Source organism: Thermobia domestica, chromosome 2 (assembly GCF_964235325.1).
Source record: "Thermobia domestica chromosome 2, izTheDome1.hap1.1, whole genome shotgun sequence".
Taxonomy (NCBI): domain Eukaryota; kingdom Metazoa; phylum Arthropoda; class Insecta; order Zygentoma; family Lepismatidae; genus Thermobia; species Thermobia domestica.
The window spans coordinates 1,136,379-1,151,854 of record NC_137455.1 but is presented as its reverse complement, the minus strand read 5'-3'; the positions used below and the strand labels follow the sequence as shown (position 1 = coordinate 1,151,854).

Below are 15,476 nucleotides of genomic sequence, written 5' to 3'. Positions count from 1 at the left end.
TAAAAATACAAGTTTAAAAACTAAATGCAAAATAAAAATAAAAATACAAGTTTAAAAACTAAATGCAAAAAAACGCAAACTAAAAAAGTTTTTTACTTGCATGCATTATAAAATGCACAAGTAAATTTTATGACATGTGAATTTTGTCTTGTTATATGTACATGTTAAAGTTTTTTTTACTTGCATGAATTAATTTTCACAGAATACTTTAAGTATAATAATATTGTAAAACGCATTTACACAAAACAAAAACACATTTAAGGAAATAATAAAAAAATGAAAACAAGTAATATACACTAATAAAATTTTATTCACAATAAGATATACACACAGATACATTTGTATTTTTAATAATGTTAACATTCTTTGATATATTGTTTAATACATTTAATATTTATATTAGTATATGCACATTTACATATTGCACAGTTTTCACTAATTTATACACATTGTTTTATTATTTGTAATTGATTAACAGAAGAGTTTCCATTACAACTTTTTAAAATGCGGATTATATAGTAAATCTTTTTGTAAAAATAATTTGGTAATTAATTCAATGTTGTCTTTGTTTAATAAAATGTTATATAATGTCCATGTAAATTCCCAATCATCAATTTCAGTATCAGAATGTACTTTTGCAAATTGTTCATATAATTCATCAAAAGTTTGTGCGTTTACCATTGTACGCCATGCATTATAGCATAACATATTATAGTCCGAAGTAATACAATCGTGTTCTTCTATTTTGCTTCTGTTTTGAAAACATCCGTAACACAAAAGTTCTCGATGTGGTTTCCAACGGGCAATACACATTAACACACAGTGTTCTTTTATAGAAAAAGAAGAACAATGATATTCGCATTCCTCGTATCTATTTAGGAAAATACAACGATGTTTACAATAACGATTTTTGAAACACATTTTTATCCTTTTCCAGATATGCTTCTCTTAAATCAAAAATATGATAATCATTTAATGTAATTTCTTGATATGAATAGTTAAATTTGTTTATAAGATTTAGAATATTGTTGGTATTTATATATTTTACATGAATTTTAAAATATTGTTTTAATATTTGATCACGTGTTGATTTTTTAATTAGGAAATTCCACACAACAGTATTTAATTCCTCATCGGTTTCAGTTAAACATTTATGTGCAGTTTTATTTTCACTACGATTTGCACAACCTTCACAAAGTAAAGGTTCAGAAAGTTTATAATTTTCTAGTAATTGTTTTACACAAATTTCACTTACGTTATTAGTAGTACAATTACACTTTACTTCGTTGAATATAAGATTATCATTAGAAATTGTATCTTGACTTGTTACTTTCTCTTGAAATGGTATTTCAGTTGATTCTCTCAAACTTCTTCTATACACTTGTTCGGGTATTGGCTCCTGTGTTGGAAATATTATGCGACATGTATCATCTTCTTCAGGAATTTCAGAATCATTTGGATTAACAAGTATAATTTTCTTTTGTTTTTCAAGTTCAAACTGTTTTTCACGTGGAGAAATATACTTAGAGTCTACAGTATTACTTTTGGATAATAAAAGATTAGTTTGAATTTCACCTTTTTGTTTTTTATTATGAGAAGTTGAAAATGGTTTTATATGTAGTGATGTATTTCTTTTTCGTTTTGCAGTAGCGGAAACAGACGGCCTTTGACTGTACATCTTATCACGGTAGAATCCGCTTTATATTAGTATAAGTCATGACCTCATTTATAATCACAAACCTGCGCAGAAGATTGCGCATTAACATATTTAATTTTTACATACATTGAATTTTGTTTTATATGTGAAAATAGACATTTTATAATAAATTACATGATATATAATTATTGTACTTAAAAAACATTAAACCATATATTACTAAATGTCTAAAGATAAGGTAAAGGATACAATGTATAGGAATATGTTCATACATTTAAAGGTTAAAACTAATATTGAGCGTTTTGCAGTGCATAAGGCTATACATTATATATAATTAAAATAAAAGAAGTGTAAAAGGATTACATAGTTTATTGTAGATTTCTTTAAATGAAACATTTTTATTTTATGTGCAAGCAAATTAGATAAAAATAAATATATTGCAGAATGTTATGTCCACGAAGGCATAAAGTTAATGGAGGATAATATTGGATTGAACCCTGGCTTAAGGTACATAACCAAGCTATTCCTCAATTCGCTCTACGGCAAATGGGGACAAAGAACGGATTTGTCACAATCAGTGGTTGTTAGCACGATAGAAAAGCTTTACGGCTACCTATGGGCACTGCAGTACGAAGTACAAAGCGCACTATTCATTGGGGAAAACATGCTGTTGTCACATATAAAAATGTTGAAAATGAAAATAAGCCGTTAAAGTTTTCAAACGTTGTACTTGCTGCGTTTATTACATTATGCCGCGCCGGCTAAAGCTTTACAATTTGTTGACAACTGTGACACCGATAGTATTATGTTTAGCGGCGCAATGAATAACCTAAGCTTACGTTGGGTTCCTACCTGGGAGAGCTAACCAATAAAGTTTTGTAAGGGTGAAAACTAAATTATGTATACAAAATCTGGGGAAAATTAATTTTGAACATTTTTTTATATTTTAGTACATGCAAAGGAGTGAGACAAAAGAAAAAAATTTTTTAAGTAAAAGAATAGACATATAGTTGTAAAAAAGTATAAGTATAACAAAACAATTGAAGTATATAATAAAAGTTTTAGCGAAAGTATTAGTTAAATTATAAAATTTATAAAAGTATGATTTTATAAGACACTAGTGCATAAATATCATGTACAAGTTTAAATATGTACATGTTGACTACTACTACTACTATTAAAAGCATAAACACAGCAATATTTAAAGATTCATTTTTTTTATTTAAGAATTAAACTCAAAGGTATTTGTCACGAAATTATATTATTAGTATTGACTGTACAATTGATGTAGTACTAAAACTGGGTAAACAACACCGTGGAACACTATTTTTGGGATGATAAAAATAATAATAATAATTATTATAAACAAGTATATCTATTAACGCTTACTGTTTTCTATAATTATACTATTTATTAATACATAGTTTAAGTAACACATAACAATGAATACTATTTTTATATATTTCTTACACAAAGTTAATGTCATGTAAAATAGTTGGAAAAATATACTTTTCCAATTATATTGTATTTTAAGAAAACTGTTAACATTTGCAGAGAATTACTTGTTATTATTAGCACTATAAAAAAGTCACTTCTTTGAAACGTATGCATACTGAAAAAAATTGTTTAATAATAGTTCACAGCAGTGCACATTACATTTTTTTATGATTCATTGATAACAGTTTCACATTATTTCAAGTTTTAATTACATACATACAACATTTTCAAGTATATGCCTTTTAAAGTCCTTTTCTAGGAATATTTTTATTAGTTCATTAATAAATTCCTCAGTTTCAATTGCTTTTTCATATATATTAAAAAATTGTTGTAATGTTGTAAATGTTTTTCCATGGGATTTTTGAAACTGTAGTAAAATCTCATCTTGGATGTCCATATTAGTAATTAAACATAAGACAGTTGTTTTTAAAATATCCTTGTGTATGACCAGACATTCACGGTTAATACTTTGCTTATATTTGTCTGAACACAGAACACACACTAGCAAACTTCTTCTCTTGGGCTCCCACAATTGAAAGGTTTTTATTAAACATTGAATGTTAATTTCATTATTTATGCATTGGCACATGGTATTCGCCATGATTTAGCAGTACATAGAAACAAAATTTTCAAATAAGTCTTTTACATATATACCCAAAACTAAGGTATTGAGTAGATCTCTTCATTTTAACGCTGTATTTATATATATTGCTGTAATGTCATTGAGCAATCTTAGTGGAAACGCCCACTTAAATTTAAGCAACCAATCATTTTCATTCTTGTTTATGCTTTCTGCGGTATCAGTTTACAAAAACTTTATTCTATGTAGTTTACACTATTACTAACTGGCTCAATGTCCTATTCTTTGTAACTTTAATATTGCCTTCCACTTACTGAAAACCGCACAAAACTTCGTGCAGGAAAAGTTCATCAACCATATTGAACTCACCATTGGAACACAGAAAATCCATCTAAAACAAAAGAAAGGAAAGATTTTGAGTTCTATGTAATAAAAAAAATCTAGCAAAACAGGCAATAATCAATAACTTGCTTTGAAAAAACTATAAAAGAAACTTGTTTATTAATTATTGGTTAAAAAACAAACTCAGCTAGAAAATTGTTCATGAGTTGGTTTTTAAAAAAAAGTCTTGTTTACTAAGTGTTGGTTAAATAATTAATGGTTAAAACAAGCTCAGCTAAACAAATGTTCATTAAATTGGTTTTAAAAACTCTTGGTTACTAACTGCTTTCAATAAATATATTAATTATTATTATTATAAAATACACTCACCTTCTAATTCTTAGTTGTTCTTCAAAAACTGTTAAAAATGGCCTCGCTAATGTTTATTTTGCAACTGCACACCGTAAAACAGATAAATATTTTTACTAAATTCAGTACTACTATTAGCACTAGTAATATTTATTTTAAATTACGTCAAGGACGAGTACAATAAAATGATATTAAAACGAAATATTATATTATTATATATGTCATTACATTAAACAAGTTTACGCATGTTTTGACGCAATCATGTGGTAAGTATTACCACCTAGCGGCCTTATTCAAAAGCATTCAGTATAGTATTATGTCTTCTGCAAACGGGTTCATAAAACAACACGTCTCTGTGCATTTTTTCCAATTCCCATTCTATACGTGTTTCCAATAACAGTACATATCTATGCGGTATTGTTCCAATTGCAAAATATCCTAAGACCCATTCTATACACGTTTCCATTAACAGTATACATCTATGTAGCCTTATTCCAAAATTCTGAAATATCCTAAAGTCCATGCTATACGTATTTGCGTTGACAGTATACATTTATGTAGCCTTATTCCAATTTTGAAATATCCTAAGACCCATTCTATATATGTTTGCATTAACAGTACATATCTATGTAGGCTTATTTCAATCCTAAAATATCCTAAAGTCCATTTTATACACGTTTGCGTTGACAGTATACATTTATGTAGCCTTATTCCAATTTTGAAATATCATAAGGTACATTCTATACACGTTTCATTTAACAGTATACATCTATGTAGCCTTATTCCAATTCTGAAATATCCTAAGACCCATTCTATATATGTTTGCATTAACAGTACACATCTATGTAGCCTTATTCCAATTCTGAAATATCCTAAAGTCCATGCTATACGTATTTGCGTTGACAGTATACATTTATGTAGCCTTATTCCAATTTTGAAATATCATAAGGTACATTCTATACACGTTTCATTTAACAGTATACATCTATGTAGCCTTATTCCAATTCTGAAATATCCTAAAGTCCATTTTATACACGTTTGCGTTAACAGTATACATCTATGTAGCCTTATTCGAATTTTGAAATATCATAAGGTACATTCTATACACGTTTCCATTATCAGTATACATCTATGTAGCCTTATTCCAATTCTCAAATACCCTAAAACCCATTCTATATGCATTTACGTTAACAGTACACATGTATGTATCCTTATTGCAATTGTAAAATAGCTGAACGCATATTTTGTTCACCGCAATATTCATTTTTAAACTAAGTATCGCAAAAGAAATGGCCCTCATTCCGCACTCTATAATTAAGCTTCCCCCTTGAATATCCCCTAATAGTCCTTGAATATCTTTAGTAAGGGCTAACTACCCTTTAATTATTCTTGATATTCCCTGATTATTCCTTGATTATTCTTACTATGGGCTACCTACCCTTTAAGCATTCTTAATATCCCCTGATTATTCCTTGATTAACCTTACTATGGGCTAACTAGCCTTTGATTATCCCCTAAATAGTCGCTGACTATATTTAGTATCTCGTAAGTAACCCCTTGATTATCTTTAGTATCCCCTAAATAGTCGCTAACCATATTTAGTATTCCGTAACTAACCCTTGACTATCTTTAGTATACCCTAATTAGCCCCTGACTATCTTTAGTATTCCGTAACTACCCCTTGAATATTCTTAAATTGCCCCCTTTTTTTTCTGTTACTTAACACAATGCTTCTTACTAAGTTGTCTGTTACTAACACAATGTGTCTTACATACTGTTTGAATAAATATTATAAGGATTGCAATACATTGTACAAAAAATCATAAGTGGGGCATAAAATGGTAGATACAAAGGCAAATGGTCCATAATAACAGCCGTGGACTTTTATTTTGTGTATAAAATAAGTATTGTAATAATCTATAAAGTTAACTGAAAGGGTCCATTCGCAATTTTAAACGCAATAATTATTCACAATGCAGTATTGCACTTTCCATCTTGGTTTGCGTTAACGCAATATTTTCAGTTATTTTTATTATAAAAACTAGGCAAGACATATACTTTTTTCCTACATATACTAAAATTATAATATAAAAATTACCATTTCTTAGTAAAAACACAATTATTAATAAGTTATTTCAATTATTAATAAGTTATTTCAAATACTAAGGACACTTGCAATTCGCAAAAAGATAGATACGGTATCGCAACGCGTCATTAGTGGTGCCTCCTAGTGGGTGTAATTATAAACATCCACTATATTGTTTGAATCATGTTAGCACACGTGGATTAAAGTTGCACATGAAAAATTTATGAAAATTTTAGGTTGTTTTAAAAGGTAACCTTTTTTTTGTACATATGTTTATGTTTTATTATTGCTTAATTTATTATTATTAAAATATATTCGTTGTTATGTGCGTTAAGCAAATGATGTTGGCCTACACTATTTAAAGGTATTTCCGACATGTAAATGTTAGCCGATTGCAGGTTGTTCTTGTTTTCCGTGTTTTAAAATCAATTATATTTAGTATTTATTAATGTATGTGCATAAAAATATAGCAGTAATTAATTTTAAAAGCGTGGCAATTGGTGCCCATGCGCGCGTGCATTTATACGGAAGCATGTGTACAATAATTACATTTATTAATTTAAACGTATCGCAGTGCAAGTCCATTCGGAAAAAATACTTGCATTTATACGGAAGCATGCGTATATTTATTAGTTCTAGCCGTAGCAGTCGATTTCCATGTGGAAAAACGTGCGTGCATTTATACGGAAGTATGTTTATATTTATTAATTTCTAGCCTTAGCAGTCGATGTCCATGTGGAAAAACGTGCGTGCATTTATACGGAAGTATGGGTACAATAAATAGTTCAAGCCTTAGCAGTTGATGTCCATGTGGAAAAACGTGTCTGCATTTATACGGAAGCATGCGTGCTTTAATTACATTTATTAGTTTTAAAAGCGTGGCAATTGGTGCCCATGCGTGCGTGCATTTATACGAAAGTATGTTTATATTTATTAATTTCTAGCCGTAGCAGTCGATGTCCATTTATATGAAAAAAAAAAACATTCGCGGCAACAAGTGTTCAGGGCAGGGCAGGGTAAAACCGTCGCGCAACCATGTGGTTCAGGGCAGGGTAAAACCACCGCGCAACCATGTGGTTCATGGGCAGGGTAAAACCGTCGCGCAACCATGTGGTTCAGGGCAGGGTAAAATCACCGCGCAAACAAGTGGTTCAGGGTAGGGCAAAGCCGGTGTGCATTTGCAAGCAATTATTCAGTATTAGCAAACGCGTAGCAACAAGTTAAAACAAAACAATAATTATTTTATACATTATTATCAAAGGTGGATAATGCTGCGTTAAGTTAGGTTATACGGTAAAGGCGCGTTACCGACGGTTACGTTACAGTAGGGGGAAGCGTTAGCAAGTATAACCAGTTTAGGTTAGTTTAGTAAAAACCATGTGGTTTTCAAGTAAAGGCGCGTTAGCCATCTTAGCTTAGTTTAATAATGAATAGGCAATTTAAATTTTGTGCTAGGCAACTAATTTGTCCGCGGAAGTTATATGACACGAACTATTTTATAATGCGTTCTTAAATGTAAGTTGGTGCACGTATTAGCGTACGTGCAATTTTAAAAGTGCAACCAACATGTGCTAGGTGTACACAGTAATTTTTATTTCGCTTTCGCGTACGTGTAATTGTAAAAAGTGCAACCAGCATGTGTTAGGTGAACACAGTAATTTTTATTTCACTTTCGCGTAAGTGCAATTATAACAAAGGCGTAACCAACATATGTTAGGGGGAAATTGCATTTTAAAATTATTTCCGTAAATGCTTGCTATAATAAAAATAAATCTTTGTGTAAGCGCGCAAGATTAATAGCAAAAAAAAACTGCTGTGGCAGCAATAAGTATTTCAACTGAACTAAAGTTTTCTTTGGCAATTATACCTTGGCACCTCTGGTGCTTGGAATTTCTCTAATTATTTGAACATTTTATGACAATCATTAAATTTTGGATTTTGTGGTGGCTGTATGGCTGTGTTTTTTCAGGGCTGCTTTCTATAAAGTTTAAAGAGTTTTTTATAAAAGCTATACAGGAATTCATCCTACCCTAACTGTAGTGAATCTCCATATCATTTTTCTTGAATTCAAAGTGGGTAAATGGTATCTGAATTAATATACAGGTTATGCTTTGGCATTTTTACCTTAAATAGCTGGATAATTTCGTGTTTTCATATGAAATAGCTTGGCCCAAAAAGAAATACCTAGTTAATTATTCAAGACATTCAATGCGTGTTCCCTGCTACAAGTAAATTTTACTATTAACGGAAAAAAAAAGTTTTGAAATTTTTTTCACTTCGCTGCATAAAATTTCTTGAAATTCTTAGATTCGGTCATTTTTTTAAGAACAGACTAAATAGTAAACGACAACCTTGTTCTAATTTTTATCTATGCAAACAAGCAATTATTTCAATAAGTTTCTTTCACCCTACAACTATGTATATTGGTCAAAAATAAGAAGAAAACAAAGTAGATACCATCAAAACTCAAGTGTAATTTAAAAACGTAAAGGGAAACCAAATTAGTTGTGGTAGACATTGCATCAAAATTTAAAAAAACTTTTTAATGGTGGGTGTTAACTAAATAGTGCCTCATGCTGAAAAACCATGAACATTCAAAAGCGTTTTTAAACGCTGTTGTTAATAAGATATTTATATGGATCATTAGACAATATATTGCAATATAAGTTCAATATAACCAAGAAAGAAAAAATTAGACATTTATAACCTTTGTTAGGTAGGTTTAAAAAATTCAAAGGAAAGAAAACTCAATATTTCCCATTTTACCCAAAATACACATTTATTTACAATATATTTATATATATATATATATATATATATATATATATATATATATATATATATATATATATATATATATATTTATTTATTTACAATTACTTACAAAACTATATACCCAAAATTACTTCCCCTTCATCCCACATTTCTTTGTCTTCTTTTGCTTTTTCTTCTTCTTCTTTATGTATTTTCCTAATTTCTTCCTCTTCCTGCTGTTTTTTTCTGATTTCTTTTGCCCGCTCCGCCAACTCCCACGGTAGTCCTAATATAATTTCTGTTACTTCTTTTTTCACCGATGGTTTTGCTTTTACTTTTACTACTGGAAAGTAGCATTTTCGTTTATTTTTTCTTAACTTATTTTCCACATCTTCTTCTCTACCCCTCTTCTCCTCTGCTGCATTTAATAAATTATCAATTTTGTCAAAGCACTCCAGTTGGGATATGGTAAGGGATGTCGAAGTGCTCGGTTGAGGTTTCATTTTTCTAAAATAAAAATAACTGTAATTAGTATCAATTATAATTATTATTTCTTAATATACAAAATATGTATATATATTTCTAGCTTGTACTATCAAATCTAAGTTAATTTATTGTACCTAAAATTTTTCATATGTCTATCTACACTCTCATAAAGTTAAACTTTGTGCTGGTTCATGTCTCATATAGGATTGCTACTAAACGGTTGGTTAACTAAAATTAAGCTATCAGTAATATGTTTGTAAATAACATCTACCACGTAAGAAGATTCAGGCGCTAATATTTTATTGTTTGGTGCTAGCAATCCCCAATGTTCAAGTTTCGGTTATGGTAAACTAATAGTTACGTATAGCCACGGTGTTGAACGAAGCTAACATTGTACAAAAATTCTTTTGTTTTTTTTCCTTTCCGTGAAACACTTCGGAAATTACTTGCCAATAAGCATACATGTAATTTCTCACAAAAATAAATAAATATTCTAAACGCCTGCTTAAATTAAGCTTCCATGCTTTTAAATAAAAAATCTGTTATTTATTCTCACGTATAAAAGTCAATCAATCATATTTCAATAATTAATGCAAGCAAACCCTCTAGTGAATTTGTTCCCCTAGAATAGTCATTAAGGCTCTCAACTATTGTTAAATTCCTAGAAAATTCACCTAACGTACCCTCTTTTTTTTCCAAAATTATCCAAAATTAAATCGTGGTAAGTCCCGCCTTTTGGGCTCAATTTCTAATGCTTTTACCTAACATACACGCCTTTAGTGCAACGGTTCCAAGTTGGTTTTAGAAATCTTTTAATAAACAAACTCCAACAACACAAACTTAAGGAAATACGAATAATTAACACAAAAAAACTTGCTTAAGCTCAATTTCAAGATTTTAAAACACTTCTAAACCTCAAAAGTAAATCCGTCTTTGGAAATCCTTAACCATAAAAAATCTATATAGACATATATCTTCTTATGGTCAATAAAAATGGATTATGACTAGTAAAATCAGTATGAGGACTATGTTAAACTTTACTACCTCCAAAAAAAGTAGGATAAAATAACCTCCAAACAAACAAACGTTCCTATTTAGCGAAAAATTCTAAATTGTTATGTAGTTTTTTTCTTTCTTTTATCTGAAATTCTTTTGAACACCCACATACACACACTGTATTTATTTATTTATATCAATTATGCATCATTAACTATTTTAAAATAATAACCACGTTAATAAATGGTATGTTAATTCATGCTTTTAATTTCCAAACGCAGACTAATACAATCATACGCCCGCGGGTTTAATTCCCAACGCAGTCGTGCGCGGTAGCAGCAAACGCGAATCTAATTCCTAACGCCCGCGGGTTTAATTCCCCAGCGCAGCCGTGCGCGGTAGCATCAAACGCGAATCTAATTCCTAACGTCCGCGGGTTTAATTCCCAGCGCAGCCGTGCGCGGTAGCAGCAAACGCGAATCTAATTCCTAACGTCCGCGGGTTTAATTCCCAGCGCAGCCGTGCGCGGTAGCAGCAAACGCGAGTCTAATTCCTAACGCTTGCATTTACGGTCAAAAAGTACATTAAAAGTATTAATTTAATTCCTAATAAGTAAAACATTATTTTATTTTCCATCCAATGGTAGTTTATAGTGTAATACAACAACAATTATTTATTGCCCACAACTCATATGTCATGTTTTTTTTTCATTTGCTGTAAACGGTATTATACTTCAATTCCCAATTGCTTACACATAACGTATTCATTAAAGCCTGTGCAAGCACGTGCAAATTCAATTTGCAATACATAAACTAGCGCTCACATCGCTTTTAATAATAGCTAAAGCTTAGTATAAATAAACACTCCGGGTAAGACTATGATGTTACATTACGTGTTTTACTATCTAACGTCAGTGTAAATACACTAAAATTCACAGTATAATTGTTTTTTTCTTATAAAATACTATAGGATACAACCACTTCCTTCTCACCCCTCAAAAATAATCCGTTAAACAATTTTCAATACTATTCCAAAAATCAAACAGCTCAAATTATTAAAAAAACGCATTCGCTTTACATGTTTACGCTCTATACTTCAATTTTAATTCCACCCTCAACTAAACAAACACAATATATATATATATATATATATATATATATATATATATATATATATATATATATATATTAAATGCATTAATAATAATACATGCATCTATTTCTTTCAAGAAATACTTATTATTTTAATACTATTACTATAATAAATTGATGCTAGTCGTGAGACCTTTGGGTAAAAATTCTGAAATAGAATTTAGTATACAACAATCTCTCTTTAATTTTAAGGTAATGTATACTATTATTTATTTCAATAATTGTTATATTTCTTTTCTTAACCATTAGTTAATAATTAAAGGGATACACATGTCAAATTTTCTCTGTTGTTCCTATAATATTAAAACATTTTAATTGGCCCGTATGTTCTAAGTAAAACAAGAATGGGTTAAATAACTGCTTTGAATTTAAAAAATCTAAAATAATCTTCATTAATGGAAAAAGTATACGTGTACTACCTAAAAATAGTAATAAAAATTTCCTATGTTAGTAAAACCGTTCGCTTTGCGTAAATTATCTAGGGACTAATGCAAATCTAGTTGTAACTAACATGTTTCTTTCTTACAGTAATTTTCTTTTAACGACAATTCATATAATTGGATTATTCATTTCTATATTACAAAAAAAACTTTTCAAAGATATAACACTCATAATACTAAAATCAATGTAAATCCACGTTAATCAAAAATAACTACAGTTCATTTATGGCTAAGCAAATAACGTACACAGCTTTAACGTTAGGGCTCAATTCTAAGCGAAAAACTCATGTAGGTTCACACTAAGTGTTCTGTGCTTCCTTAGCAATCAATCCGTGAAATAAGTTGCTGCCACTAATTTATTAAAAAAGTATAAAATGTTTAATTATAAACATCCTATGTTAACTGGGCGCGTCAGTAACTAAGGGTACACCTGTCTTTTGGAAAACAAAACAAAAAAAAATATTTCCGCGTAAGTTGCTCCAAATAATTTATTATAAGGGTATAAAATATTCAACCGTAAACAACCTATGTTAACTGGGCGCGTGAGTAACTAAGGGTATATCGGTCTTTTGCAAAACAAAACAAAAAATTATTTCCGCGTAAGTTGCTCCAAATAATTTATTAAAAACTTATAAAATAATCAATTATGGACAACCTATGTTAACTGGGCGCGTCAGTAACTAAGGGTACACCTATCTTTTGGAAAACAAAACAAAAAATTATTTCCGCGTAAGTTGCTCCAAATAATTTATTATAAGGGTATAAATATTCAACCTATGTTAACGGGTCTTATAAATTTATTACAGTTTCCGTTCCCCTAATAAACTCGTGTGAATTAAATCCCAACCACCAACTATAAGTTTACGTTTCACATAACCTTACTGTTAAAAGACGCTGTAAATATGGTATTATTAATATTATTATTATTATACAAATCTTTCTTGTGCAGTGGCGTAAAATTTAGATTCAGCTGTAGGTTCACGTCTCACATAGCCTTACTGTTCAAAACACAGTAAATATATTATTATACATTTTTAATGTGTAAAACCCGTTAAGTTAACTAAGCAATTAGTTGGAAAACTTACGTTTTTTTCTCCCAAGAACCAGCTCAATCAGCAATCAATATACGTAGCACACAAATCAGTATAATGCTGCTAAAAGTAAAAATAATAGAGCAATTGTTGTACAAAGAATTATATATAAGCATTTGATTAATGGAGGAGGGGGTGGAGTTACTTTATACATACATTATAGGACAATTATAACTTTGGGTTAAGTTTAAAAGTTTATTGAGCTTCAATTGGTTAGAAAATATCACATTAAATCAATGACGTATGGGGAGCATTTAAATACAGATAGTCTGTTCAAATTTTAACCTTGGCTAGTTTATTACAAATAAAGTCATTAAGCACATAATTTCTCAATCATTGGGGGGGGGGAAGCCGGAAAAGTCCATGTATATTGCGGTAAATATTGAATTTTTTCTTTCTTCATTTCCCAGTTAAGTTGCATTAAATCAGATGAGTTTCTCATAAGTCAAGCTATATACGACAATTAATATTCTTGTTGCTAAAGCGTAAACAAGGTCATCATAAGTTAAGCTAATATCATAGGGTAGGGGGTAACAGCACATAAGTTCGTTCACTATAAAACATTAGCTTATCTGTCTAAATAATCTCTAAACTTGATTTCAACTTTGGTTCATGTACGTACACCTCGTGATCATTCTATGATTAATTCTGTCCTGGCAATCGGGCTAAACAATGTTCATATGACGTCATAATATCGCCAGCCAACATCTCTATCGCAAAAGTCAGTCTCGTTTCAAAGCATGTCAAGAAAAGATCACTACAGCCAGTGCTCCAAACAACGTTCCAGCTTTAAAATAAAGTTGTTTCCTATTAAAGGCTTCATATAAATATAATTTCATTCAAGCAAAATTTTAATATAATCATAAATATTTTATTCGTAAGGCTAGGGGTTCTGCATAAGGGTTATATTTTAACAAAAAAAGCTTTTTAACTTCTCACACCTTGTTCGAGTTAAGGTATTAAAATATGCTCACATCTTTTTAACAGGTAGCTTCTAATGAAGCGTAGGGGCCATGGGTTCTGCGGTCATTCGCTGTGTCCCTGCAAGGCAGGGAAGGGGGCATTTCCAGGGACCATGCAGCCATTTCCTTTTATTCGCTCTCACCTTTTTTTTTTAGCAAGGAGTATGGCTTACCATATTTTTCACTTTTCACATCTTTTTAACAGGCAGCTTCTATTGAATTATATATATATATATATATATATATATATATATATATATATATATATATATATATACTCACATCTTTTTAACAGGTAGCTTCTAATGAAGCGTATGAGTCATGCAAACGGGCTTTACTATAGGAAATATTCGGATCTTGCATAGAAACTATACCACAGGAGGTTCCTGTTTTATCATTACAATTCTGCAACAAGTCTATGAAATTTAAAAATTAGTGAATATGTCATGCATTTAGTTCGATAACTATCGTTTTTTTCAAGTTGCAACTCCTGCAAAACAGTATAATGGTACTAAACATAATAAAACGTTTATTATACAGTAAAATATGTAAATATGTATAAAATAATCCAAATTTTTTAACTAGTTTATTACAGTTAAAGTGCTTAGGAAATATTTTGTTAAGCGCATAATTTCTCATTGTTTTACATTTAAGAGCTCCTCTGTGGTTAAGTGAATAGCGCACACACCTTTTGGCATAAAAGGCCCGGGTTTAATTCCACGTAGGTCCACGTTTCAAATAGCTTTGGTGGGGGCGCGGTGGCTCAGTGGTAAAGCGTTCACCTCTGGTGCTTGGGGATCCCAGGCTCATTCTCAATATAATACAGTGTTCACCTATTGTGTTAAGGGTCCCGGGTTCAATCCCATTACAATACAGTGTTCACCTCTGTTGCATGAAGTCCTTGGTTCGCACCAATTATTTCAACATTTTCATGACAAACATTCACTTTGGATTTATTTTTTTATAAATTGAGGTAAACAAGCACAGTGTGCGTGGGTTTTCTCCCACTTTCTATATACTTTTAAGAGCTTACTTTAGCTCCCATATTTAGTTCAAACATCTTAGATTGTTCAGAGTTTGTAAAAA

The 15,476-nt window shown here is 30.4% G+C and overlaps 1 protein-coding gene across 1 annotated transcript in view; it reads left to right on the top strand.

Annotated features, from left to right (window-relative positions):
* The first annotated feature begins 6,691 nt into the window (after positions 1–6,691).
* The window catches only part of LOC145679647 (NADH dehydrogenase [ubiquinone] 1 beta subcomplex subunit 9-like), a 46,088-nt gene continuing 37,303 nt past the window's right edge, over positions 6,692–15,476 (top strand). Inside the window, exon 1 of the mRNA XM_081750223.1 lies at positions 6,692–6,759. Within this exon, the coding sequence (XP_081606349.1) occupies positions 6,734–6,759 (26 nt within the window). The 5' untranslated portion in view covers positions 6,692–6,733. The remainder of the gene's footprint in view (positions 6,760–15,476) is intronic.